Source organism: Hibiscus syriacus, unplaced genomic scaffold (assembly GCF_006381635.1).
Source record: "Hibiscus syriacus cultivar Baekdansim isolate YM2019G1 unplaced genomic scaffold, ASM638163v2 tig00111689_pilon, whole genome shotgun sequence".
Taxonomy (NCBI): Eukaryota; Viridiplantae; Streptophyta; class Magnoliopsida; order Malvales; family Malvaceae; genus Hibiscus; species Hibiscus syriacus.
In genome coordinates, this window is record NW_024063154.1 from 588,195 (window position 1) to 615,778 (window position 27,584).

The window sequence follows — 27,584 nt, forward strand, 5'->3', positions numbered from 1 at the left end:
AAATGTTTAAAACCTATTTATCTTATGTTGATTTATAATTTTTCAACAGTTCAAGGTCATTTTATAACATTTAGGTCCAATAATAACCGTTAAACGAATTTTCCAAGGTGAAATCTACGAATTTTATTAAGTGTGGAGGTGAGTAATGAGATATAGTATTATATTTTTAGAGAGATTGAGTCTAAATATTAATATCAATATTGTTAGATAACACCAAAATAAAATAAAAAAAGTGTTATTGTCTAAAAAAACAATATGTAATATTGTATTTTTAAAGTGGTGTCCATATTTTTAATTTTTTATATAAAATATATATAAGAAAAATAAGGTGTCAACTGACTTTTAAAATAATTAATTTTCATAAACGATAAAACAAATCACATCAACAATAATTAAAGAAAAATATCAAGAAAATATAACACAATTTTAATTCCCGCATAAAATCTTATGAAGTTCACATTATAGATACTCATTCAGTCAATGATTGTTGAACAAAAAATTCATCGTTGAACTGTGAACCATGAATTAATTAGGTTGTCTATCACAATTTTCTTTTGTTAGCATAAATCTACTGATATAAATCCAAACGTACTTTCAATCCTCGTATCTTAAGAATGAATACAAACACGTGTCAAAATTTTAGTGGAGGGACACATTAAAGGCATATATAATAGGGGCAGAGGAATTCTATTCGCTCAATAGTAAAGTATTCGTCGGTTACATGTACATTATATTTCATGCACATTCTACAGGGTGGGGTTTAGAAAAACGTGCACATTACAAAGTCCATGAAGAGATTAATACAATATTCAAAACGTGCGGTACATAACTATGTAAAACGTTCACACGGATGCATGACGTGGTGGGAGGTGCCCATCACAAGGCCCCGCTCCAACTCATTTGAAACCATCCGATAATTTGACATTTACACTACACACTAGTAATAAATTTTAAATATTTGGATGATGTTGTCAAGTTTGACAAATATAGATAAACACCATTAAATTAATTTATAGAATGTTAAATTATAAAGTATTAAATATATAATTATAAATTAATTATAAATTTAAATGTAATTTAATTAAAATATAATATTTATAAAACATTAGTTTTTTATAATCTTATTTTAATTATAATAAGATCACATATTAATTTGGGAAATTTATAAAACATAATTTATTTTCATAGCTTTGAAGCTCTCGTCATCGTCGTCGCTATCGGTATCATCTTTCACCATACGAACAACAAAGACTAAATTGATGAAGAAAATCAATATCGATGACGATGGCATCAGTAGTGACGTAGGTGACGACGACAGTGACTTATAAAAATAAATTAGTATTTATAAATTTCTCAAATTAATATTTGATCTTATTATAAAAGCTGACACAATCATTAATAGGAAGATTACAACTCCGAGACACCAAACAAATTCCCTAGGACTACTCTAACTCGCATGATATAGACCACGCAAAATATGAAGGTAAACCACAATGAGAAACATACTTGCCCCATTAGCATGCATATAATGTAGCAACCATCCCCCTTCAACATCTCTCATAACGTGTTCTACGCTGTTGAAAGCTAGATCCACAAGAGGTGTGTAATGCATAGGTAAAAAAATGTCATTCACTATCTGAAAGACTAAACAAAGACCAGCTAACGAACCGAACCCCCACCAATAACTAAGATTGCTCGGGGTTGGATAATCTATCAAATGTTGATTAAGTGTGGAGGATATAGGTTGTTTCAGAAGAGAGAATCGTTGGTTCTTTATAGTCATTTTTCCTTCCTATCGTGTCAACTCTTGTTCCCCCACTTTTTTAGCGTTATGGGGCCCTTTCTTTTATTTTCGAAGGATGGAATGGAGGGGGTATACAGCGAAAGAAGCGTCGAAGGGGTCATAAAAACTAATGTTTTTATAAATATTGTGTTTTAATTAAATTACATTTAGATTTTTAACTAATTTATATTTAAACATTTAATATTTTATAATTTAATGGTGCTTATTGTTAACCGTTCTCATTTACGCTCGACGAGCTTTGTAGAATTTTTCAAAATTTTTGTACAAAAAAATTATTTTACTATATAATTATCAGTGGATTTATACAATAATTTTATACAAACTAATTAGTTTTGTACTGATTTTTAAATAGTAATTTTTATTGTTTTATTTAAAAAGTATATGAAAGAAAAATATTTTTTTAGTAATAATTAATTATTATTAAAAAAATAATATTATAATTATTTTCTGATTAAATTAGTGCCTTCTTTCAAATTAATTAAAAACACAAATTTAATCAGTTATTTTATAATATATATATATATATATTATATAAACTATTTATTATTTAAATAGGAAAATACACGAAAGAATTGTTAACAATTCAGTTCGTAAAAAGACTGAAATACAATCCTAAAATAATTAATATAGCTCGGCTTTTCTATCAGGCCTCTGTCCCGAATGCTTTAGGGTCTTTACAACTTGAGACCCAATACCAAATACGGATCCAGTATTAAAAAGACTCATTTAAACTCTTTGGTACTTTATTTTTTAATAATCTATGTGATTAAAAAAATAATATTTGTTTATAATTTTTCTTAATTATTGACAATGTATATACACATGCAGACGCAACTACTTGAACCTATGACTGTTAGGGAGAATAACACTCACTTTAACAACTAAGATCACTTGATGAGTTCTCTAAACACTTTCATACTTGAATATGAAGTTGAATATTGAAATATCAAATTTTTTTTTATGTGAATTTCTTTTTTTTTTTTTACATTTTTATATTAAAATCCAATATATAGAATTTTATCAAATATTAATATTAAAAAAGAGAAAAGTTAAAGCCATTTACGATTGGAGAAATGTTATAAACATTGGTTCTGATTTATTAATCAATTAATTTAGATTCAATACTGTAGAGGTGAGTCAATTCTTTCAATCTAATTTGTTCAATTCATAAACATCAAAGTTCGAATATTTATTTAAAAGATCCGGTACTTTATCTCATTAGAAATTGTTGGTGTTTGTTAGTTATAAATACCGTTTCAAATTAAGAGGTCAAAAAGAGAGGAAGAAAAAGATAGCATAAGCCTGAGCCATAGCCCATTAAAAGGAGTTGTGAGAATAGAGAGCGAATAGGTATAGCTGCCGTGGGGGCAGCATTAATCCAGCAAGTCCTACCGACCACCTTAACCTTATTACCCAAAACGGGGAGACGGAGCTTTGATGTAGGGGCAGAGGACATCGTCCCCAACGCACTCTTTCACCCATGTTTGCTCTGTGTTTTCCATTCAGGAATGATTGCCATCTGAAAGCTCCATTATAAAACAGATTTTTCTGTTAACATCCTATTGGGTCTTCACTTACACGCAGTTTCCTATTCTATTTTTGTAGTCTTATAATTACCTCTCTGCTATTCTGCTTTTTCCAAATTAGCATGCCCATTCCAACGCACAATCACTCTCAAGTTTGTTTTCCATTTCTCAGATTGGCCATTTTTGCAAATATCCAACGATCAAACTCCAACTCAAACAAGTACTAAAAACAAATCCTGATCATCCATTAATGATTGCCCTCTCCCCATACGATAGCTACTCAACCTTATAAATATAAATGAAATGACATTCTTCAATTACAGACGAAGGATGCAATCGCTCCAATATGAATAAATTGCCATATGAAGTATAAAAATATATATTTATCGGCATTTGTCGTTTGATCCTTTTCGCTTATTATAATTATTGTTACTTTTTGAATGTAACAACCAGCCCTTTTTTCGAGAAATCGGGATCTTCCATTTCCATGGAAACTGATTGTTTGTTTTCTCTTATTAAGCAATGGAAATCTATATGCAGTTTGAACTTCTCGGTCAAATGTAGATTATGGAATTGGATCATGATACAATTGGCGGAGTTTTCCGGTTTTTAGGGTTGCTTACAGAGTTGCAAAGATCAGAAATCATGTTATTTCACAGCAACGGTCAAAATCACTAATTTAAAATGTAGTCAATTTGCACAAAATGTGATGCAGTGATGCTGAAATGTGTCCTGCACAGCTATTTTTTTTAATAACAAAATGATTTTATTGGTGGATTAATGAAGGACACACTCTTAGAATATGTGCCATTTTTTTTGTCAGAACAAATGGACAAGAGCAAGGTTCTTCATAACTTCATTACAAAGAATCCTCCTCACACTTCAACCTTGTTTCTTTAATCCCACTCAGGACCAAATAAAAACCATGTTTTTTGTTGAAGAATTAAATGGAGCCAGGGCAGATTAAAAAAAAAAAAAAGCTTCCTGGGGTTTTTGTACTTCACTGGTTTCTGTAATCATGTACCCAGAAAAAAGGGGGGAAATGAATTACTAGAAGAAGAATTGAGAAGTCACTTTCAAGGGACAAAACGGATAATTAAGAAACAAAAAAAATGCTGGTGGGAAACTTTGTCCGGAATTGCAGAAAACTGAAATTAAAGACAAAGCTGTTAAGATGATGCATGTCTAAAGTTCCTCGAAGCCCCCACTAGCTACTGTGTAGATAATGATACAAGCAAAGTTTATAGGTGAAATTAAGACAAAGCTGTTTAGTTTATTGCTTAGTGGACGTGCCTATAGTAGGGTAAAAGTTATTTAGTTTCCCGTGTAAGATTTCAAGCTTTTGCTAGTAAATTAATCCACCACTCTAATTTGTTACTCCATTACGCAGGTGTAAAAGTGCTTTTCTATTAGGCTAGTGCAAACAAACGTTATTTTAATCAGAATAACAGTGAAATGTTTATGATTGGGAGACACCCATCAGTGCCACCTTTTTTATGCTTTTGATGAATTTCATAGCCTTTTTTAATTTCTGCCTTTCATCATTTAATCTTTGGGTATTGGTCAACACATAGAATAAGATAAAATTGACAGAAAAAAGGTTGCAAAACTAGGCTATAAGCATGAAGAATGAATCCAATTTACAAAGTTTATGGAATATAATCAAATATGACCAGCTCAGCAGGACATTAATAGGAGGTTTATTGTCCCTGAATTCCGTGGCTGTTGGTTCCTGTTTTGTGCCCTCAAGAAATTTTTCCTTTCATAATCAGAATACACTTCCATCTTTTTACCCAGAAAAGAATATACCATAATTGCACATATGATTCAGAGTCAAACAGCAACACAAATCGAGGATATAATACGTAGATTAAGGGGGGAAAGGCAGTAAAATGGTAAACGATAGATAAAGACAACGCAAAAGAGCAGGATATTTCATAAAGCTTGATTATCCCACAAAACCTGGGAAAGTTTATCGCTATACATCCCATGGTAACTAACAAATATACATCCCACGGCATTGTTTTCTTGCATCAGGGTTTTTTTTTCTCGGCAATGAAACTATCTATTATCCACCGAAACTCTTCGCTGCTCATCTCATCCATTGATTTCCTCGGTGGCTCTGTGCCTGAAATCATCAGTTCTCCACTGATCATGGCCGTCTCCGACCTCCGAAACTCGCGGGTTCGTTGAATTAGAGATTCTGAAACCATCGATCGACTTCTTAGGTACTCCCTTTGCTTGATCACTTCGCTTGGATCTGTACGATTCTCCGTAGGTTGTTGTTTATCTGCGGAAACGGAACATTTTGTCTCTGTAATTGTACGTTGCTGCTTTACTTGAGAAACTAGAGCAGCCGCATTTTTCACCAGGATGGTTTTTTTGTCCACCGTGGTCTCGTCTGTGGCGAGAGCGGCGGAATCGACGGACGATGGGGGTACACTTCGGCGAGAGCTAACGTACTTGTCGTAGATATCACTACCGGCGGTTGGTTCCTGGATCTGGCTTTTCTTAGACAAAACATAAACAGCGAGGATGATGATGTTTACGAGGATGAAAATGAAGAGTGGCTTGTCATAAGTGAAAACCAAATATCTGCGAAAATCTCCAGCAATCTCGACGGTGGGAGGAATCAAAGAGGGTAACAAGAACAACGACAGCAAAAACAAAACCAACAAAATCCCGACGAAGCTAAGACCGATCCTCAAATTTCCCTCCATGTTGTAATTCCATAAAGCATCTTCTTTCTCCGCCTTAACATTGTCAAATTCACCGGAAGCCATGTTTTTATAACAAGACAAAGAAGGAACTGAAAGAGGAGAAGGTGTAAGGTTGCTTTCAAGAGTTTATCATAAGAGAAAAAACAATGAAGAAAAATAAGTCCGAAGCGGGCGGCACTAGTATTTTTCTTCTTAGGTACGGGGAAACTGAATGATATGAATAGATTCGAAAGCCATTATATATAAGGCGGCCTTTGATTCACGAACAAATATTATTATTAAAGATAATAATTTTATCTAAAATCACATACTCATTAGTTTAATAATATTTCTTTTTAAAATAATAAAGTATTTTCTATTGTGATAATTTTTGAGTTTCTTTTTATGAAATATCATTTTTTTAATTTTTTTAGATTTCAAATAAATATTTTTTCTTAAAACAATTATACTCCTAAAATAATATAGTTATTTTAAACGACTTTTATTTTTTCAAATAATTATACAAGTCTAAATTTTTTTTAATAGTTCCAAATTTTAATATTTATTATAAAATAATACAATGCGTATAAAATTAAATTAAAACAAAAAAAATAATATTTTATTTTATTTCGATTATTTATTGTGTATGTGTTTTATTCAAATTTTATTTATGATATATGTTTTATTAGGTTTATTTTTTAGGATTAATTTTTATAAAAGGTTTTCCATATTATATTATTTATGTTTTCTTTTACTTTTATCAAATAATTTAATATGATATTTTGTTATACAACTCATATATGTAGTATGAATAAAAAAAATGTAGTAGTACTAACACACACTTACACCTTAATTTGTAAGTATATCTATCTCTCAATATCTTGGTATCTAAAAGTAAATACACAATTTTATTTTTTAAGTAAATACAAAATTATATTAATGTGTTTATATTTCAATATTTTCAAAGAACTAAAAAATAAAAAATATTAAGTTATTTGTATACATAATTTTTATGTAATATTTAGAGTTTGATGTTGAAAATTCAACTTGTTAAAACAGAAACATATCTTGAATTCAAAGACAATTTGATAAAACATATATTTTTTATGTTGTATTTTTAACTAAATATTATAATATTATATTTTTATCAAATAAATTAAATAATATAATATAATATTTTTAACAATATATTAAATAATAAATATTTAAATAATTTTATTTACAAAAATAATCTTACATGATGTGAATTAAATGATTTCCAAATGAATTGTGTGCTTTTGTTTTTAAAATAAATAACATAAAAAAAGGTGATGTGAAATATATGATTATTGAATAACGCCAGAGTATAGAAGAACGAGTGAACCAGGCACTGTGAAATAGAACTGGAACCGAACAGGGGTAGAGTCAGGTTAGGTGGTGCGCAGACGGAAGGGTCCCAGTGTGGTACCAATTAATATTTCCCCCCTTTTTTATGACCGTGTCGCATGTCGTATCTTCCTATTATCCAAAGTAAAGGTGGGTCCTGGCCTTAATTTTTGAAATTAATTAAGACGTGTTAATATAAGAAGTTTATTTCCTATAACGTTTCCTAATGAACCATGAAACTCTCTCAATTGCCTGGACTGCATTTAGTACGAAAGTATTAACTATTTTTAAAAAAAATTGAAGCTTCAAGTATATTCTCTTAGTTCAAGGCCTTTACTATTAATAATATTATTTTTACAATAAAATTATTTTAAAAAATGAATAAAATATTTTATCATTAGACTAACATTTACTGGTAAAAATATTACTTATCTAATATAAAAGCAACAACTAATGACATTTGAGTTGTGTTAACTGTACTGCCAAATATGGAGCTGACTAGAAAATGAAGCCTCTCTTATATTTCAACTTTAGAAACCAATTAGTTATTAGGAAAAGGTCCAAATTGCCTGCAAGTCATTTCGACAAGACTAATAATTTTGGGGAAACTTTTTGCTGTTTAGGTGTGGAGTGTAATGGATTTTTTTTTTTAAAAAAAAAATATTGATGCGTCTCAAAGTGATTATGAACAAATCCTGAAATTGATTGACAAGGACCATATATGAATCTGTGGTGGGTTTGATTATCAATTATCAAACAATTGAGATATCGTCATTAAGTACGATAATTAGGCTAATTAATTTATATAATAATAATCAGGGGTGGACCAATGCTTCATAGAATAAGTCACCGTTTGGCCACGCCCCGTCAGTATTAAACCAATCCTATTTGCCGTTTGAGTATTTCTTTTTTGGGAAAATCATGAACTTGTGAAACATGACAATGGAACTCGAGGTTTTGTCCGTGGGGAGGTGAAACGTTGATTGGTTCAACCTGCACTCTCTCATAAGACATTAAAAGTGAAAACAAGGTCTGGTATGAAAATCACGCGCGATTTTCTCTAACGAAACGAAAAATAAGAAAGAAAAGGAATATGAATATCACGTGGGTACTGAGCCAACAGTCGCAGTTTTCCTTTGTAGCCAAATGGATCAGCTCATGTTCATTGCAGACGATACCAACCGTGAGATATGCTGTCTCCGGGACGCGTTTTACCCGTGTTTTCGTTGAGTTTGATGTCACGTGTGGAAAGCACATCTCCGGGGACGCGTCTTCACTGACTCGACTGCCATACTGGTATTTTGTTTAATAATAAATATTTTATTTTTATTATTATTATAAATTAATAATATATTATGTAAAGTGTTTCGATTATAATGTAAGAATTATCAAATGTATTTTGTTAATGTGTGTTAAAGGTGGAGTGAATTATCTACATTAATATGATAGAACAATATATGAAAACCAGTTTTGATTTTATTGTAGTTATAGGAAAAATGTATGAAATTATAATATTACACATATGGTTATATTATTATTTTTGATTTTGATTATCGATCTATTAATTTTATCAGTTAATTATATAAATGTTATCAATCTAGTCATCTCTTATCAATATTTAACGAAAATATTTATGCATAAGTTAATAAATTAGTATAATTACATATTTAATCTTTAAGACTTACATATTTTATGAAATTAGTCTTATTGAAAGTTTAATTTAATAAATTTAATCCTCCAATCAGAACATGAAATGTGTCATCGTATACATACATTTTTTAATAACTTTTAATTTGTTTAATTTAACATTTTTCTCTACTTAGAAGGTGAAATTATTATTATATTTTAAAAAAATTTATAACTAATAATATTAATTATTATATTAAATAAATATATTGAAAATATTTATGTATTTAAAAGTTAAAAAAAATTATTTAGGTGTACATACATTGACAAATTATATAAATGCAATAACATTAAATTATTAGAAACAAAAACATTCATTTAAATACAATATTAATTACATAAAAGTTAACGTTTATATGATGATAACAGAGCTGAACATTTTTTTCTATTGTGCCCGATGTTTCTACAATGCCCACATCGTTTTTGTTCTGTTGACTTATCCCGAATATCCATATCACAATGTATTCTAGTAGATTTTGGACGACATGAGTCTCTCAATAGCAATGGATCTGGTACAATTGTAAGCCAAGTTTGAATCTCATTTGGGTCTCTTTCGTTTCCTATGGGCGAAAACTCAAATTCATATACCTTGAATACTTGTGAAAGTTGGTATACGGGATCAACATAATTTTTGTAGTCCAAATACGAATGTGAGCAAGCTGCAATGACATGAGAGCATGGATATTTGAGTGCTTGAAAGAAACCACAATCGCACCACCTCTCTTGCAGATTAACTCTGAAAGAGTTAACTCCAATCCCTTGCAACGGACGTGGCATTTCGGTTACACGAAACAATTAACGGGTGTGAGAAAAATTTGTAACTAACATCTCATTTGATGCAGCCATTTTTTTTTTCTGTAAATCAACTACTAGTCTTGGGTGGTAAATATGGCCGTTTTGCATCCAAGTAAGAGCTTGTCCACCGAGCTTTGCAAAGAGTTGACCCAAACGAAAATAAGTAGTTTTAACCAACGCGGTGACTGGTAAATGACGCGCCCCCTTTAAGGTTGAATTTATTGCTTCAGCCAAGTTTGTTGTCATATGACCATAGCGATACCCCCTGTCATATGCATTTGTCCACATTTCTTTGCTGATGTCCATAATGTACTCGCACTCCTTCTTATTTTTGCCAAACAGCTCTTGTAGCATCGACTCAAACCCCCTTCCATTATTTTGTCAGAGAATATGTTATCATTGCCCTATTATGTCACTCATGTCCCTCGGGGACACTAGATGGATTGTGAAATCAGGTAAATTATAACCAAAATTTAACTTCTTTTGAAAGTTCAGCAAGTTAAGAATAAATTATACATATAGATTAATTTAAGTTCATAGCTTAAATTAAAACGTTATGTGAAGTTTGAATAAATTAGATAAAATGTTATGGATAAATTGAATAAATGTGAAGTGATAAGTTGATTGTGACATTGAAATTGTATGGAATGAGCATCGAGATGTTTTTACGAATAAATGTGAAGTGATAAGTTGATTTTAATGTATACGTTTTAATATATATGTTAATGATAAAATCATATGTATGGATAAATTTAATTTCAATGTAAGTATTGTGAACTATAATTGGAATATAACTTTTAATTTCGAATACAAATGGAATATTAAGTTGAAATTTAATGTTAAATTTCGAATACTATAATTTATATTTTAATTTTAAATTTCAAATAATATTATTTTTATTTTTATTTTAAATTTCGAATAATATAATTTGTATTTTAAAAAACATTTATCAAACATTTAATGTTAAATGTGAATAAAAAATAACATTAAAAATATGTATGTAACAACCATGAAACATTTAAATAACATAACCAAATTACATAAAATTCTGAAATATAACTATTTAAATAACATTAAAATACAACTGGATCACCGATGTCGTCTTCTCGAATGAGTTCCACATGGCGGTGGTTGTCTATTTCGTGGAGGATTTCTTCGTGGAACTTGTTCTTCAGTCTCCTCATCTTCACTATCATCATCAGCAGCATTTTCTTCATTTGGTGTAGATGACGCTGAAGGGGCTGAAGGGCCTGTATAAAATAACGACCCTGGAGGAGTGCTAGTAACAATCCCACCGTTCCCCGGGAACTGTGAAAACTGTGGAAACATTGACATCGATGTCTGTGATCCAGATGGAGATTGAGGTGTCTGCGGAGAAGCACCACCAGCCAAATAAGATGCATATTAACCATATGATGGATCATTAAACATAGTCGTATATGCACCTCCATATGGTATAAAACCCTGCGGGCTAGGCATGTAACCTGGCGGGCTAGGAATGTAACCCTACGAGCTAGGAATGTAACCCTGCGGGCTCGGAATGTAACCATATGGAGATGGCATATGAACTGGTGGGCTTGGCATATGAAGTGGAGGGCTGGGCATGTATTCCTGCGGCATCGACGGATAAGGATGTGGTGGGACTGATGCAGAACCGGTAGCGCCTTCTCTCCGTCCACGCGTTGGGGGACGATGATATTGAGACGGTTGACGTCTTTCTCGGCGCCTAGAAATGTTAACCCCTCGTGCTTCCGCCGAAAGTAGAAACGGCTTCCCATTTTCATTAAATCAATCCATATAGTTATCCGTAACCATATGACCAGTTTCAGCGTAATATTGTCGAGGGGCCAACAGTGTATATCGGTTCTCCCAAAGCGCAATCCAATCTCTGTGTCTCACCACCCAGTTAACATCTTTCTTTCCTCGTCTATCTATGTTATGCACATCGTCTAAATTCCTAGGTGCTCCAGGAATATATTGCGTATAACCATACTGAAGGAGCATGCGATCAACTGGATGCCACTCAATAATAGTATAACATATAAGAGGTATAATCGATATCCATACCTTTAATGACCCACTAAGGTGGGGTGGGATTCAAGCCTTCACTTCATCGCTCGCATAATGTATCCATTGAAACTGAAATATAAATATACAATTCAAATAAATAAAATATTCTAATTATATCTAGCATTTTAAATTAAAATATTAATAATTAAACAAATTTAAAAACATACCTCGGACCCAGTTTTTGTATCAATAAGTAAACGAATTTCCTCTAACCCAGTAGGTATACTTTTATGGTCATTTCTTTTCAACGACCACCTATGAAATATAATATAAACTAAATATCACCATATTTAATTGAAAATATTTAAATCAAAATTTAGTTCGAAAATTACCTCAACAATAAGGGGAATACGTATGGTTTATTCACGATCGAGCATAAGAAAGGCATGCGGAACCACGCCCATGATTGTAGAAGCAGGAGACATCCACCGATAGTAGTTTTCTTATAATTCATCGCCCGGCACATTTCTCTAAAAAGAAATGCTAAAACTGCAGCGCCCCAACTATATCTTCCAGCTTCATCAAAATCGATCAGATGCCGCAACCACATACAATGCACCTGGTTGCGAGATTTGTCGGGCATCAATATTCCTCCAATTATTCATAGAATATATGCCCGAGCACATGCCTTTGCTTGATCCTCTGAAGCATTTTCATTTAAAACCTCAAAATTAGCTTTCAACCAAGATAAAGCTATTATACCTCCATTAAACTCTGGCGGAGCAGCTCCAAGATAATCAATGCACATTGACTGCCAATCACCATCCGCCATACCACACATCATATTTTCGTCGACGGGAAGCCCCAGATAAATAGAGACATCCTCCAATGTAATTGTGGCCTCTCCACATGGAAGGTGAAAAGTGTGTGTCTCGGGCCTCCACCTCTCAATCAGTGCGGAAATTAGGACAAGTTCGAGTTTGCAACCGCCAATAATTGTTGCAATATACCCGAACCCGACAGAAGCCAAATATTGCAAAATACGTTCCGGTGTCGGTATACGTGGATTTTTAATAAAAGTCTATAAAATACGATCATTATCCTAAATAATATACATTATAAAAAATAAAAAATAATATAAATTCATAATAACTTTAAAATAAAAATAAATTTAAATATTAACATTAATTATAAAAAATATTACCATATCGCTAAAATGTCTGTTGATATGATCAATATCCAATCGCAACAGCATTTCGTTTTCCATTATAACTGTAGACAAAACAATATAATTAGCACAAAAAAATTAATAATTCTAAATAAATAATAATTATATAAATATTATTTTAATAAAAATAATAATATTTACATAAATATATTAATATAAAATATAATAACTATTTAAAAAAATACTAACATAAAAATAAATTTCTTACCACTAATAACAAATTTAAAACTCAAATAGTTAGAGAATTTGAGTTATATAAGAGAGGAGAATATGATTTTGGTGTGAAAAATGAGGGAGGGTTGAGGGGGTTTATATAGGGGGAGGAGGAGGGATAGTTAGGGAAAACGGATGGGGGCATTTATGGCATTTAATGGAAGGCTCGTCCCCGGGGATGCGCCTTCCACACGTGACAGTCGAGTCATCAGAATCCCGTGAAGGCGTATCCCCGGGGATGCGCCTTCCACACGTGGCATCCAACTCAGCGAAAACACGGGTAAAGCGCGTCCCCGGAGACGCGCCTTTCGCCAGCTCAGCCGAAAAGGTGCCACTTCGATAAATATATATCAAACGGTGCTAAAAAGATAAATATTCGATAAATATATGTCAGTTTGGTCAAATCGCCTCGAGCAGGCCAATGTTCAACCTCTCTCACATTCCAATACTTCATTAGTTTTGTCTACTGTAGTTGTTGAAGTTCATTTTGAAAATAAGATTTTTATTCTTCACCAGCTCAACCAAATATTTGCAGAAGAATCCCGACAGTTCGAATTTTCATTGCTACTTTCAACTCAACGAGTGAGCAAGCGAGGACAGAGAAGGGTAACAGGTCAATAATTGGTCGAGGATAATTTTTTTTCCTTGATTAGCCCTTTTCTTTTAATTTGACAATTCTGTCATTGAAGAGAGTGTATATCCACTTAGAATAATCTTAACGTAAATTGGAATTGATGTACCATGTCAAGTCAAGGGGAAATGTGGAAAGAAAGTGCAAAAGGCTCCTGCTTTGTCTTTAATAATTTAGGATAAAAAATACGTTTCAAAGTCATCCAATTATGAATTTATAATAAATGGATCATTTCTTTTAAAGTATAAGTATGTCAATGATTAAAATATCTATACCATCCCTTTTCCTCCTCGTTTACTCTGGTAAACTCGCTATATATCTTAATTTATAATATGTTCCTTTCAGTTTGTCCCATATACATAAGATTTGAATGAATTGTGGAATAATGCGGAGATGCAAATGGTGGAAGCACAAATTTGCCTAAAATACCTCCAGAAAATGGGGTATGTCCTACAATCATCATTTGGAACCCTAAAAACTCAGCCTTTCGACAAATATGAAACCAGCAAGTTTTCAAGTGAGGAACGAAAGTGCAGCAGGAAATACAGCAATCCAATTTTGTGATGAGAGATTTATTAGACCTGGCTATGGTGGCCTGATATTCCGAGTTCAATGACACACAACAATAAGATGATTGTTTACAAGCAAAATTGACTTGATATTCCGAGGATGCATTTATCAATTAGAACCCAAAAACAATGACTATCATAAACACGAAAAATAGTTCCCTAAATTTCTCAGAACTCAATACTGATTTAGCAAAGGTCCTCATGTCATTGACAATCTCTGTCAGTAAACAAATTCACGGATATTAGTGAGTGTTAGTCATTCTTTTCTACATTTTTGTTAACCAATTACCATGACCAACGCCCTGCCTGTCACAAGATTAAGTACTCGTTTTTATCAATTAAGCATAATATCAAACACAAACCAAGCATGTCAATACCGTACCATTAGCAACGCTGAACAAGGAAAAATAACTAATTAAATTAGTAGCAATTAATTAATCTACTTCTTCTTGCCTTTACCAGCTGACTTCTTCTTAGTGGGCAAAACAATCTCGCCTTTAAGCACCGGAATTTCCATAATCTCAGGCAACCCTTCAAACTTCTTACGGAACTTCTCGACCTGGTCCGCGTCCACAAGAACGGCCGACCTGTTTCCGAGGTAGAAAGGATGGTTGCCCGACCAAACATCCACCACGTACTCCTTCTGTGTCCCACCTGTAGTCAACACCAATTCTCCGTTGCAGTAAACTTTAGCATCCTCGTAGAATTCCGGGTGGATTTCTTTCTTCCGGCAAGTAATTTGTGGTCTGTAGCTCCCTCCAGTTGCAGTCACCGCCTGTTAACAAACGAAGAAAGGAAGAAAAAAAGGGGAACCCGTTAAGTTGGATGATTAAAGGGTTGAAGAAGGGATTAAATGAGTTTCGGGCATTGGCGTATTTACCTTTCTGGTGGAGAATGAAGGGGGGATTTGGAGAAATGCGTTGGGGAGAGTTATGGTCATTTCTTCTGTAGCTATACAACGGGATGAAAACTGGAAAGAGGTGATGGCGCTTAGTGGTGGAGATTCTGAGGTAGGCTTTCCAAACTTCTGAATTTACAGGACAGCCCCAAGACTTCTCTTCCTTCAATGGGCCTAGGTCTATGCGAAACCTTATTGTGCTTTAAAAGAGATTCAGATAATAAGTAGATGGCCCAAACCTATATCAAATATTTGTATTACTAAATTATTCGGATATCCTGATTTTACTCTTGAAAATAAATGTCACCACCGGCCGATTTAAGCTTGGAATACTATCAAATAATTGGATGCCTCACAAAATATATCTATTACTTTAAAATTTCTTATAAGAAATTAATGGAATTTAGATTTCTTTTTGAATTTCTTATAAAAGAAGAATTAACTAAATTTTTTTTTTAAATTATTAGAATTTTAAAATTAAAAATGATAATTTCTTTAAAAGTTTGAGAAATTAAATTGTAATTTTCTAAAACTTTGAGGCATAAGGGCCTCTCTAGCCCTATTACGGTCTATTTGATTCTAATCGTTAAATTCCGTACCGTTACCCGAAGTATCGGCGTCAAAATTTTAATTAAGACGGATATTATAAATACATATAAGATGATTCAAGATGAGAAAAAAAAGGGTCCCATCTGCTATTCCTGGCCATGTACGTCGATGGCCCAAATACATTGGTGAGTAGAAGAAATAAAGAAAGCTCACCAAGTCTGGGAAACTGCATAAGACTCTAAGAAAAGTAAATTACAGAGCAAAGGAAACGTAATTATACTACCGTAAGAAAAGAAAAAGATCCAACTTTCGTGCTTCTCGTGACGGCTCACACGCCGATATTCATTAAACCAAGATGGATCTTTCCCACTTATTTCTTGTTTGATCAAAATCTTTCCCACTTATACTCATTGCTCCGTGACCTTTTCCCACTAATTTTCACTTTCACTTCAACCAAAAGATATTTCTTTTTTCAGGTAGAGAATTAAAGAAAAAAAGTTGCACATGGGTTCTTCGGTTTAGAGTTTTTATCGGATCTGGGTGTTTCGGACTTTCGATTTTTCTTTGACTTCGATGAAGCCTAAAGTCGTCTTTTTTAATCAATCACTCTTTGATCACTGTTCTTACAAGTTAGTAGTTACAGTTTGTGGGCATGAAATCTTGTGACCACTAACAAAGTAGCTTTCTTTTTGTCTGATTTTCTTTATTTGCTTACTAAGATTCCATTTTTGCCGAGGTTTGGTCTTTTAATATTTATTCCTTTTCTTTTCTGTTAGAATTTCCGGAGAATCGTTTGGTTATTGGTAAATAAATTCAGCTATGGAATCATTCTGCATGCCACTCAAGGCCAATGCCAGCCCGGTTAGTGTCAACAAAGGTTGCTGTAATGTAGGCACAGTTTTCTGGGGTGAGACTGTCAGAGGAGGTCTTAAAAGCAGGGACTTTGGAACACAGTTATGGAAGAGCTTGAGACCTGAAAATGGGGTAAAAAAAACTAAGCTTGGCGTTGCTTATTCTATTCTCACCCCAGAAATTAATAAGGAGACCATGGTAAGTAAAAGAAAGCATTTTTAATGTCGTGCTTGATCCAAGGGTTAAACAACTAGTGTCAGATCTATTATTATTTTTCTTTCTTTCTGATTTTCAGATTCTTTTTAATGTTGGCACTTGAATCTTTTGATTGTCAGAATTTTGAGACTCCACAAGCAGACCCGAAGAAGGTGGCTTCCATTATATTGGGGGGCGGTGCTGGGACACGCCTCTTTCCTCTTACTCGCAAAAGAGCTAAGCCAGCAGTAAGAAACCATTGTCAGGAGATTTTTTTTTAATGTTTTGGATTGAAATTAAATATTTTTCTACTTGAAAATGAAACCCAATCATCAAATTTGAAGTTTCACATTGGTGGGATTAAAGTTTTCTATTATTGTTTGGTTTTCAGGTTCCAATTGGAGGGTGTTACAGGCTGATTGATATTCCAATGAGCAACTGTATCAACAGTGGGATAAACAAGATATTTATCTTAACTCAGTTTAACTCCTTTTCCCTCAACCGTCACTTAGCTCGGATTTACAACTTCGGAAATGGCGTAAATTTTGGAGATGGTTTTGTGGAGGTAAGGCTATATTGATTTAGCAATACTGGGATAGATGTTCTGAATTATGCGTATTATTCAGAAATCCATTTTTCTTGTGATAATTTTATCCTCATGAAGTTTTCATTACATTTCTAAATTTTTTGATGAAAACTACGTTGCCTGTCACAGGTTCTGGCGGCCACTCAAACATCAGGAGAAGCAGGGAAAAAGTGGTTCCAAGGCACAGCTGATGCCGTGAGGCAATTTGTGTGGGTCTTTGAGGTTAGTTACTATGATTTGTGTTTGAGCTGAGATCATCCGCCTTACCCCTGAAGTTCACTGAATGTGATTTGTTTTGCTATCAGGATGCCAAGGCCAAAGATGTAGAGCACGTATTGATATTGTCTGGCGATCATCTTTACCGTGCAGACTATATGGATTTTGTTCAGGTACATTGTGCAATTCCTAACAGCTGAAGTATGGCATTCAAAGCCTCTTCTTTGTACGTTCTCATAAATGAAGATTGTGCCTTGAAAAATCATCTGCTAAACCATGGTCATTGTTCTTGCAGAGGCATATCGACTCAAATGCTGATATCACAGTCTCATGTTTACCAATGGATGACGGGTATTTATCATGTTTTCTTATGTCATGTCAAATATTCTGAGACAAAAGTATTCATTATATGTGATTCTCTCAGTGTAAGGTGTGAGTTACAGGGAACAGATTTATTACAATGTTATGCAATATTTGAATATTGGTCCTCTATCTTGCTTTCGGATTATTTGAATATTGCTTTTAAATTACTGTTGCTCAGGGCATGAAGTATTTACAATGGTTCCTTTCCTTCGGAATCAGGAAATAATTTCACCTTCTTTTTTTGCAGCCGTGCATCAGATTACGGATTAATGAAGATAGATGGAGCAGGACGGATCGTCCAGTTTGCTGAGAAACCAAAGGGGCCCAATCTTAAAGCTATGGTACATGCTTGTTCTCATAACTCACATTTTCATAATTGTTTTGTTTCCGAATTATTATTTCCTGATAATCAAAGCTAAAACTGTATGTTTACTGGAATTTGATTTCACACTTGTATGCAGCAAGTTGATACCTCCATATTAGGCCTATCAGCGCAAGATGCTGCAAGATATCCATACATTGCATCAATGGGTGTGTATGTGTTTAAAACCGATGTCTTGTTAAAGCTTCTGACTCGGAGCTATCCATCATGCAATGACTTCGGCTCCGAGATTATTCCATCAGCTGTAAAGGAACACAATGTCCAGGTAAGTTGACTTTCAAAAGAACTGTCACCTTTAGTTTTACACTGTGTGCAGTAAGCAGTTACTATTTGCAATAACGAGGACTTCTAACCTAGTGATCAAACTGCTGAGTTTCTGGCTGTTTGAATGTTTGCAGGCATATTTGTTCAACGACTATTGGGAAGACATTGGAACAATAAAGTCCTTCTTTGATGCCAATTTAGCCCTCACAGAACAGGTTGCTCTCACTTATTCTGTAAAAGTTTTAACCTTTTATGTCTTTTGCAAATCAACAAAGATACTAAATCCCCCCTCATTTATATCTAGTTGCAATAATCCAATAAGTATAGATCCTAAAGAAGCCATCTGCAGTAACAAGCATTTATGTATTTTTTTTGCATTACTTCTGCAAAATAAACAAATATAGATCCTTCTATTAAGATGCTGCCATGTCATCATGTCTGTATATAGATATCGAAATCATATGCCGTATTTCTTCATTTGGTATGTTGCACTATGAGGCACCTCACTCATTCCACCCATGTACTTCTCATAAGCCTAAACATGGCATTCGGTATCTATTCCCTGAAAAATGATTGTCCGTGTTCTCCATGCAGCCACCGAAGTTTCAATTTTATGATCCTAAGACACCTTTCTATACATCTCCAAGATTCTTGCCTCCTACCAAAGTTGATAAATGCAGGGTATGATGTTAAGCTTTTAGCTTATGGCATAAATAATAATTTGATCACCTTGTCTCATGGTTACTGTGTCACTGCAGATTGTTGACTCCATAATTTCGCATGGATGTTTCTTGCGAGAATGTAGTGTACAGCACTCTATAATTGGTGTGCGCTCACGTTTGGAGTCTGGCGTTCAGCTTGAGGTGACCCATCGTCTTCTCCTTCCCATAGAAAAGCATCTAAAAGGGGATTAGATGTACTATTTTTTGATGATAAACTGTATTTTAGAAGCACCTGCTTTTCTCTCAATTTCTTTTAAAGATCCTTACATTTAGTTTTATCTGAAATCCCAATTCGTTTCCTTGCTTCTGGTGTGAAAACATATACATGTTCTCTTTGCAGGATACCATGATGATGGGAGCAGACTACTACCAAACTGAGTCCGAGATAGCATCTCTGCTAGCCAATGGAAAGGTTCCCGTCGGAGTTGGACAAAATTCCAAGATTAAGTAAGATTTAGATCGAAAAAATCATCTGCCGATCGACAGAACCTAGTTCTTGGATCTAAATAATTCCTTACACAATTAACTAAAAGCTTCTTGCCTTGTGTTTTGCAAGGAATTGCATAATTGACAAGAACGCCAAGATAGGAAAAGGTGTGATTATATCAAATGCTGACGTAAGTATTGCTTTCCTTGTTTCTATGAACGTGGAATGCTTGTTCCCTTTGATAATTTTAATTTACTTTGATCGCACTCAGGCTGTTGAAGAAGCTGAGAGACCAGAAGATGGGTTTTATATTAGGTCTGGGATCACTGTTATACTGAAGAATGCAACAATCAGAGATGGAACTGTTATATAAAATTTTGAATACTTGCAGAGGCTGTGCTGTTTGAATTGAACCGGTGACGAAAAGCCGGGGGGCCACAGCCTGCTTTCCTTTGCTGTTCCATAGTGATGAAAAATATAGGAGTAATGCTTTGTATACGTAGATTATAAAGTTTCCTCGCAGATTTAAAAGAAACTCGAACTCCGTTTGCTTCATTTATGATTCTCTCTTCTTGGATTCATTCAGTAGCAAATACTCGAGCTTACAGCACAACATAAGCTGGATCATCAGACTAGTACATAATTGCAGGATCTATTAATCTTTAGCTATAACAATTCATTTCTATAAGAGCATTCACCTCGTTATAAACCCTGTATGTAAAATAAAACTGGCAGTACATCTTGTTACTTGATCTTCAAATACTTAAATTATTCTAAAACCATCATACATTTCCTTTCTCAATTTCCTCCTGTGTTACTGACACCATTTCCAGACCACCATGGTGCTCTTCTGACATGCCTTGCTTTGTTCCATTTCTCCATGTCCCTCAACCTCACATACATCTTCCGAATCCGATTAAGTTTCCGAGACTCTTGAGCAATGAGGTTTACAGTTGAGGTGCTTTGGCTCATGATCACCTCGTATCCATCTCCGTAAGAGTCCATTCCTTCAGCTAAAAGTTGCCAGAATAGCCCACCAACAGCTGCACCTCTGCCTCTGGCCGACGAGTAAATTGCTGTGTACACAGTGTTGTACAGCTCATCTCTTTGGTTAGGACCTGCAATTTTCAAAGATTTTCCAAACTCGGCAAAAAGCAATGGTTGCTGAAGGATGTTCTGAGCATCTTGGATGTGATTGTTTAGCCAAGTATTCAAGAAGGCAATCTGACTTTCATCATTGGAACTCTGTAACCTGCTCAACAAGCAAATGGTTCAAATTCAGGGAAGGATTTGATACATTGTCTTTTATACTATTTTCACTGAGCATATAAATTACCATTGATCAGGATAAGAATGAACTGTTGCGAAGTCAATTCCGGGAATCTGATTGTTTGCAATGAAATCAGTTCCTACTTGAAAGTTAGGGTTATACTGCTGTTTCTGAGACGACGATGGCCCATAAAACCCTTCTAAACCAGCTTCTAGTAAGTGGTTACCATCAATGGACTTCACATGGGAAGCCATTTCTGCAATCCAGGCCTGTTCAGAAAACAAAATCAAAGCAAAATCTGTTGGTCGATAGTTTGAACATAGGAGGCAGGTAAAAGATGAATCCATTAAAACAAAATGCTGATAGTAAAGTGGTGCAGTTACAACTTCCAACTCCACTTTAATGGATCATGCATGAGTCGGCAAAAAGCACCGACTGAAACCATTGGCATTAAATGCAGCAGAGAGAAGAAAAAAAACTAGAAAAAAAGTTTTTTGAAAATTGAAACGAAAGCAGATTAACAGTGAAGCAAAACAGCCTGATGATGATATATAGCTGACCTGCATGGTGTTTCCTGATGGATCCGAGAGGCACCTGGGCTCATTCATAAGTTCCCACGCCATTATAGTTGGTTCATCTTTGTAAGCCACTCCAGTCAGGGTGTTTCGTCTTGTAAGAACAGTCTATTATTGCAAAAAACAAGAACGAAATTAAAAAAAAAAAAACTTGCTCTTTACATCAATTGTGTGCGTTGTCAAATCACCCCATGTTATTCAGAAAAAAAAAAGATAAGGGTGTAAGAGAGAAGGGGGGAAAACAGAGACTGACATAGATATGGTTCTTGTAGTATTCTTTAACAACAGAGTTCGTAAAGAAATCATCATCAGAGCCGATGGTTTGCCCTTGATTTCTTGCCCAGTTCACATACTGTTTCTTCCCTCCGAATTGATCATAGTTATTTGCAAAGCTTAAAACTAGCTTAATACCATATCTCTTGGCCTCAGATACTACAAAATCCAATCCCTTCACGGAAACAAAAAGAAAAGAAAAACAATCAGAACAAGATCAAGGACCGGATTTTTTGGACGTGAAAATGTTTTAATTTGAACCTGAAACATCAGTTCGTTGTAGGAGGCAGGTGAGTACTGAAGAGGTCTGTCTCCACCATCACTGAAAGCCCAAGTTCTGGCTATGGCGAGGCCGTGCTGTTTGGCTTGTTCAAATGCAGAGGAGACTTTGCTTCTCTGAGATGAATCAGAGGCCATGTACATGAGCCAATAAGCATTGAACCCATTTGCGTAGAAAGGACTTCCGTTCAACATTAGTTGAACTCCTTTCGTTTTCACAAATCCATCGTCAGCTTTGACATGCCGAAGAAAAGTTCCTAGTTGAAACAAAAGAGAAACAAACAAAACCAGACCCCAATGCTTCATTTTTTGGCTTCTCTGGGAAAGCAGCAAAGAATCAAAAATGGGAAAAAAATAATCTCGAAACAGATTTTGTAGGTTTATATAGCTGTGGAAGTAGAAGCGGTTACGACACGAGGGCATTGAAAACCCTTTATTGCGGGGCATTGCAGTGCCCCAAAAGAAAGAAAAAAAGTAGATTTGAATGGCCCGACAGGGAGAGGGGGACAAACCCAAGTGTTAAAATTAAGGCCGTCATTTGGTAGTCCACGTTACTTTCTAGATCCTCCACGGCTCCACCTGGTGAAGCTATCGGAAAACCAACGCTGAGAAAGCCGGGGGTTGTACTGTTGATACTTTAATTCATGGAAACGAAACATCCGTGAAACTTACCGCGGATTTTGTTTCACTCTTCACTTGAACTGAACAAATTGATCTTGTCCTGAACCCTGTCAAATCACGGTTTTAGAATTCAGTTCTACGATTAAAAAAATGTGAGTGCGAGTCGAATTACCATAAAAATTAAAAGTGTGACAGATTAACATCGTCCACTTGTTCTGCATAAGGAAGCCATATGTATATTATCAGCATGAAATAAAAAAATATTTGTTCATTGCATGTTAGGTAAGCTGAAAATGCTGAACTCAAAAGTTCGCCCTGTTCGTTATGGACAATCGGAATAGCTCCGATGTCAGGGTACGCATAGGCGGATGTATTAAATTTTAGGGTAAATAATAACTATGATCCCTTAAATATTTAAATGATATCAATCAATTCATTTACTGTTAACCTTAACAGAAGTATTAACTTGACATTTAATAAAATTAATATAATTTTACATTTGATCTTCAATACTTATATAATCTTTTAATTTAATCATACTTTTAATTTAATTTAATAAATTTAATCTTTCAATTATATGTTTAACACATGTCACCTTCTTAATAAAATAAAAGACAGGATTTTGAGCCCTTTTTGGTTTACCCATTAATACTCCAATCTACTACCTTAAATGCGCGTAAAATCATCTATCCAGCGCACATCACGGCAGCAATTGTATTTGATTAGGGTTGTTTTATATGGAATAACTTCAGTTTTGGGATAATGGTATGGATGGTCCCTAAATTATAGTAAATCTTTTTTCAATGACACGTGTACTTTAATAGTTATATTTGGCACCTAGTTTCCTTTCATCTACGAAAGTTGTAGGTATATGTCATTTAGTGTAAATATAATTTGACATACTGATAAAATTAATTTTGAACATTTATTCAAATGATTATTTTGATTCATATTCTTTTTTTTTTACAAATTCATATACTTTTTTAAGCATTTTAGTTTTAATTTTTAGTTAAAATGACTCATGTTACGTGAAAATTATTAACTGACTAACGATTAATTCATATTGCAAGAATGACATTATAACATGTGTTAAATTATTGACATGTCACATGAGATGTTACATAAGGTGATCACATGACATACAACAAGACACCGAAAGAGATGATGCAGCATGCAACATTTAACTCTATGCGATGACATATCATTTGACATATGTCACATCAGTAATTAGACGCATGTAAAATATTACATCAGCAACATGTGTTGACTGTTATTAAGTAATAATTTTCATCCAACAATGCCCATTTTGATAAAAAATTAAAACACCGAGTGTTAAAATATTTAAAGAAATAATATGGATTAAAATGACCATTCAAATAAATATCATAGGTTAATTTTTTATATTAGATCATATTATTTTAAAAAAAATTATTATTTGAGTTTAGTTTAATTGACACCATTGATGGTGTAACATGCGAGAAGACGTGAGATCAAATATATTGAAATGTTTATCATCCTTTAATTTAAAAATGAGTATATCTGAATAATCTAGATTATATTAAAAAGTATTTATATTTTTTTAATTAAAATTAACATGTGAACATTTAAAATTTCAATTCTGACCTTAAACGACTAATGCCAAAGAAATTAAATTATTGGGATTAATGATTAAAATAGAGAAAAAAATCAAATTTACAATTTATGTATATCATGAGGACTAACTGCAAATTTGACTTTTAACTTGACAAGTTTACAAGGTTTTGGGTGACGATAAAAGTTAAAAATTTAAAAGCTATAAAAACTAAAAATATAACACCTAATTATAATGATTAAAAATATACTAATAGTATCTTTTAAGGGTTTTTTAACTTAAGTTTTCTCCCAATATTTTTGTACCATATTATTAGTTGTTTTTTGACAATAATTATTATTATTCTTGTTATTTTTTCATAATATGTCATTTTTTTTCAAAATATACTAATAAATTTTTTTATTCTTGTGACATATTTTTTATACTCTTGTTACACGTTATTCTACACTCTTATGATATGTTTCTTATGACTTTTGGTACGTTTTTTATATATTTCTACGGTCGTGTTGATATTCACACAAAGATCCTCACGATATTTATTTTCAGATTGGTTTGTCCACCATTTACTCACCACTCCTTTATCACTTTTTAAATGTTTCGTTCAACAGAGATAATGAGTTTTATAAAACTTATTGGGTTTTTTTGGTGTTTAACATCATTCTCAACGAAATGTTTGTTTTTCTCGTATCTTTGATTTAATATTTTTATTTTATGTATGAGTTAACATTGTTCAAATATATATATATATATATTAATAGTAACTAATAGCATAATTTAACCTAGATAGTATTGTATTTTGTATTTATCACATATTAATAATAAAAAAAACCTAGATAATATAGGTGGGTAGCATTGACCTTTTGTTAGGATTCAAATTCAAGTCATCAAGTGAAACAAAGCACGTAAGATACCACGTGTAGTGGACAATATAGTAGTTAACGACCGAGCCAACTACCACCCACGTGCAAAACCGGCAGGTTACCACGTGATGAAGACCCATGAGTTAGATGGAGAGAATCTATATCGTCGTTTATAAGAATCATAAGCCAACCTGAAAAACAGAGTCCAGTTAGTGTTAAAAACAGAGAATTTCATAATGGGGTCATCAGAGAAGGAAGGCGAGATCGTGTGCGTCAAAGGCGCGTCTGGGTTCATCGGTTCTTGGCTCATCAAGCTGCTCCTAGAACGTGGTTATGTCGTGCGCGGCACTGTGCGGGACCCTGGTTGCATGATTTAACCATCATTTTTATTTTTTTAAATGAAATTATTAGTTTAATAATGTTTTAATTGATAATTTCCATTTTTGTTTTTTATTAATGGAGTAGACAACTTGAAGAAGGTGAAACATTTACTGGAACTACCTAAAGCAAAGACAAGCCTAACTCTTTGGAAAGCTGATTTAGGTGATGATGGAAGCTTTGATGATGTAATTCAAGGCTGCACCGGTGTGTTCCATGTCGACACACCTATGGATTTCGAGTCCAAGGACCCCGAGGTATTTTAATACATAAGCTAGTCAATCTCATATATTTTAGATATTATTTTGCTATTGATAATATGTTTTTGCCTTCTAAAATTTTATAAGTTAATTATTTCCTAAAATATTATAAGTTCATCTCATTACATAAAATCTTATGTTTGTTCCTGATTGTAAGTAAAAAGGTTTTGGTCTGAGTTGCAGAACGAAGTCATAAGACCGACGATCAATGGTGTGTTAAGCATCATGAAAGCATGTGCCAAATCCGAAACTGTTCGAAGGTTAGTGTTCACGTCATCTGCTGGAACTATCGACGTTGCAGAACAACAAAGGCCTTGTTATGATGAAAGCTGTTGGAGCGACCTTGAATTTATCCAGGCCAAGAAAATGACCGGATGGGTTAGTATTTCTTCCGGCTTTACCAAGAACAAAAGAAATGGTCAAATTCTAACCCTTTGTTTCCCCTGGTAGTATAGATGTATTTTGTCTCCAAGACAATGGCTGAGCAAGCAGCCTGGAAGTTTGCCAAAGAAAATAACATAGATTTCGTCAGCATAATACCACCTTTAGTGGTTGGTCCATTTATTATGCAGTCGATGCCGCCAAGCCTCATAACTGCACTTTCTCCAATCACTGGTACAGGCTTCTGTAATTCCAAAACGTGCCAATAGTAGGTTGAATCTAATGAGATGTCTTGACAAATGCAGGGAATGAAGCTCATTATTCGATCATAAAACAAGGCCAATTCATTCATTTGGATGACTTGTGTAGAGCTCATATCTTTCTTTTCGAGAATCCGAAAGCCGAAGGCCGATACATTTTCGCCTCTCACCATGCTACCATTGTCGACCTTGCCAAAATGCTCAGAGAAAAGTACCCTGAATATGATGTTCCAACAAAGTAAACAAACCCCTTCTGTTCCCTTCACATGATTCAAAGTTCCTATACGATCACTCTAATTTTGATTCATGGCCTGACGAGACAAGTTTTGGTCAGGTTCAAAGATGTGAATGATGACTTGAAGAGTATTGAATTCTGTTCAAAAAAGCTGATGGAGCTGGGGTTTCGGTTTGAATATAGCTTGGCAGACATGTTCATAGGAGCTGTCGAGACATGCCGAGAAAAGGGCCTGCTTCCTCTTTCTAATGAGAAGCATGTCACTGTAGGCTAAAAAGATCAACTGCCGACGAATGAATGCCTGCCATGTCTTTCCATTTCGTGCTGTGAAAAAAAAATAAAGATTTAAATCCTGCATGATTTTTATGTGTTTTAACTTTCTTAGAAATAAAAGACTCGCCCAGGTTGTCCGGAAATTAGATTAAAAGCATATCCCAATTACTTATTATGAATTATAGAGTATAAATTAATTATTAATAATTTAATTTTATAAAATATATTGTTTTATTATTAAAATAAAATCGATTAAACTATCAAAGATTAATACTTAGGATAAAGTATATCATGACTATAGGATGCTATTTTGTTTAGTTTTCTTATTATTAAAAATTATAAAATGAT

At 33.8% G+C, this 27,584-nt stretch overlaps 5 protein-coding genes across 5 annotated transcripts; 2 read left to right on the forward strand and 3 right to left on the reverse strand.

Moving 5' to 3' along the window:
* The first annotated feature begins 551 nt into the window (after positions 1-551).
* Positions 552-27,298, forward strand: LOC120167561 (dihydroflavonol 4-reductase-like). The gene is made up of 8 exons (XM_039176542.1): positions 552-556; positions 14,783-14,793; positions 25,679-25,812; positions 25,915-26,084; positions 26,271-26,465; positions 26,543-26,702; positions 26,774-26,966; positions 27,063-27,298. Exons 3-8 carry the CDS (start codon positions 25,686-25,688, stop codon positions 27,235-27,237), a joined length of 1,020 nt encoding a protein of 339 aa, XP_039032473.1. The 5' UTR covers positions 552-556; positions 14,783-14,793; positions 25,679-25,685; the 3' UTR covers positions 27,238-27,298.
* Positions 5,364-6,113, reverse strand: LOC120167616. Its single transcript, XM_039176575.1, has one exon. It carries the CDS (start codon positions 6,111-6,113, stop codon positions 5,364-5,366), a length of 750 nt encoding a protein of 249 aa, XP_039032506.1.
* Positions 14,931-15,518, reverse strand: LOC120167564 (50S ribosomal protein L31, chloroplastic-like). Its single transcript, XM_039176543.1, has 2 exons — positions 15,407-15,518; positions 14,931-15,301 (listed from the first exon to the last, which is right to left on the reverse strand). Exons 1-2 carry the CDS (start codon positions 15,464-15,466, stop codon positions 14,966-14,968), a joined length of 396 nt encoding a protein of 131 aa, XP_039032474.1. The 5' UTR covers positions 15,467-15,518; the 3' UTR covers positions 14,931-14,965.
* Positions 16,307-20,476, forward strand: LOC120167557 (glucose-1-phosphate adenylyltransferase large subunit 2, chloroplastic-like). Its single transcript, XM_039176537.1, has 15 exons — positions 16,307-16,449; positions 16,750-17,023; positions 17,161-17,268; positions 17,412-17,585; positions 17,736-17,828; positions 17,912-17,995; positions 18,118-18,173; positions 18,433-18,526; positions 18,647-18,832; positions 18,966-19,046; positions 19,426-19,512; positions 19,590-19,694; positions 19,894-20,000; positions 20,110-20,170; positions 20,252-20,476. The coding sequence occupies exons 2-15, from the start codon at positions 16,793-16,795 to the stop codon at positions 20,351-20,353; spliced, it is 1,569 nt and encodes a 522-aa protein (XP_039032468.1). The 5' UTR covers positions 16,307-16,449; positions 16,750-16,792; the 3' UTR covers positions 20,354-20,476.
* Positions 20,535-22,715, reverse strand: LOC120167558 (mannan endo-1,4-beta-mannosidase 7-like). The gene is made up of 5 exons (XM_039176538.1): positions 22,360-22,715; positions 22,079-22,273; positions 21,811-21,933; positions 21,317-21,519; positions 20,535-21,232 (listed from the first exon to the last, which is right to left on the reverse strand). The coding sequence occupies exons 1-5, from the start codon at positions 22,681-22,683 to the stop codon at positions 20,779-20,781; spliced, it is 1,299 nt and encodes a 432-aa protein (XP_039032469.1). The 5' UTR covers positions 22,684-22,715; the 3' UTR covers positions 20,535-20,778.
* Positions 27,299-27,584: the final 286 nt, after the last annotated feature.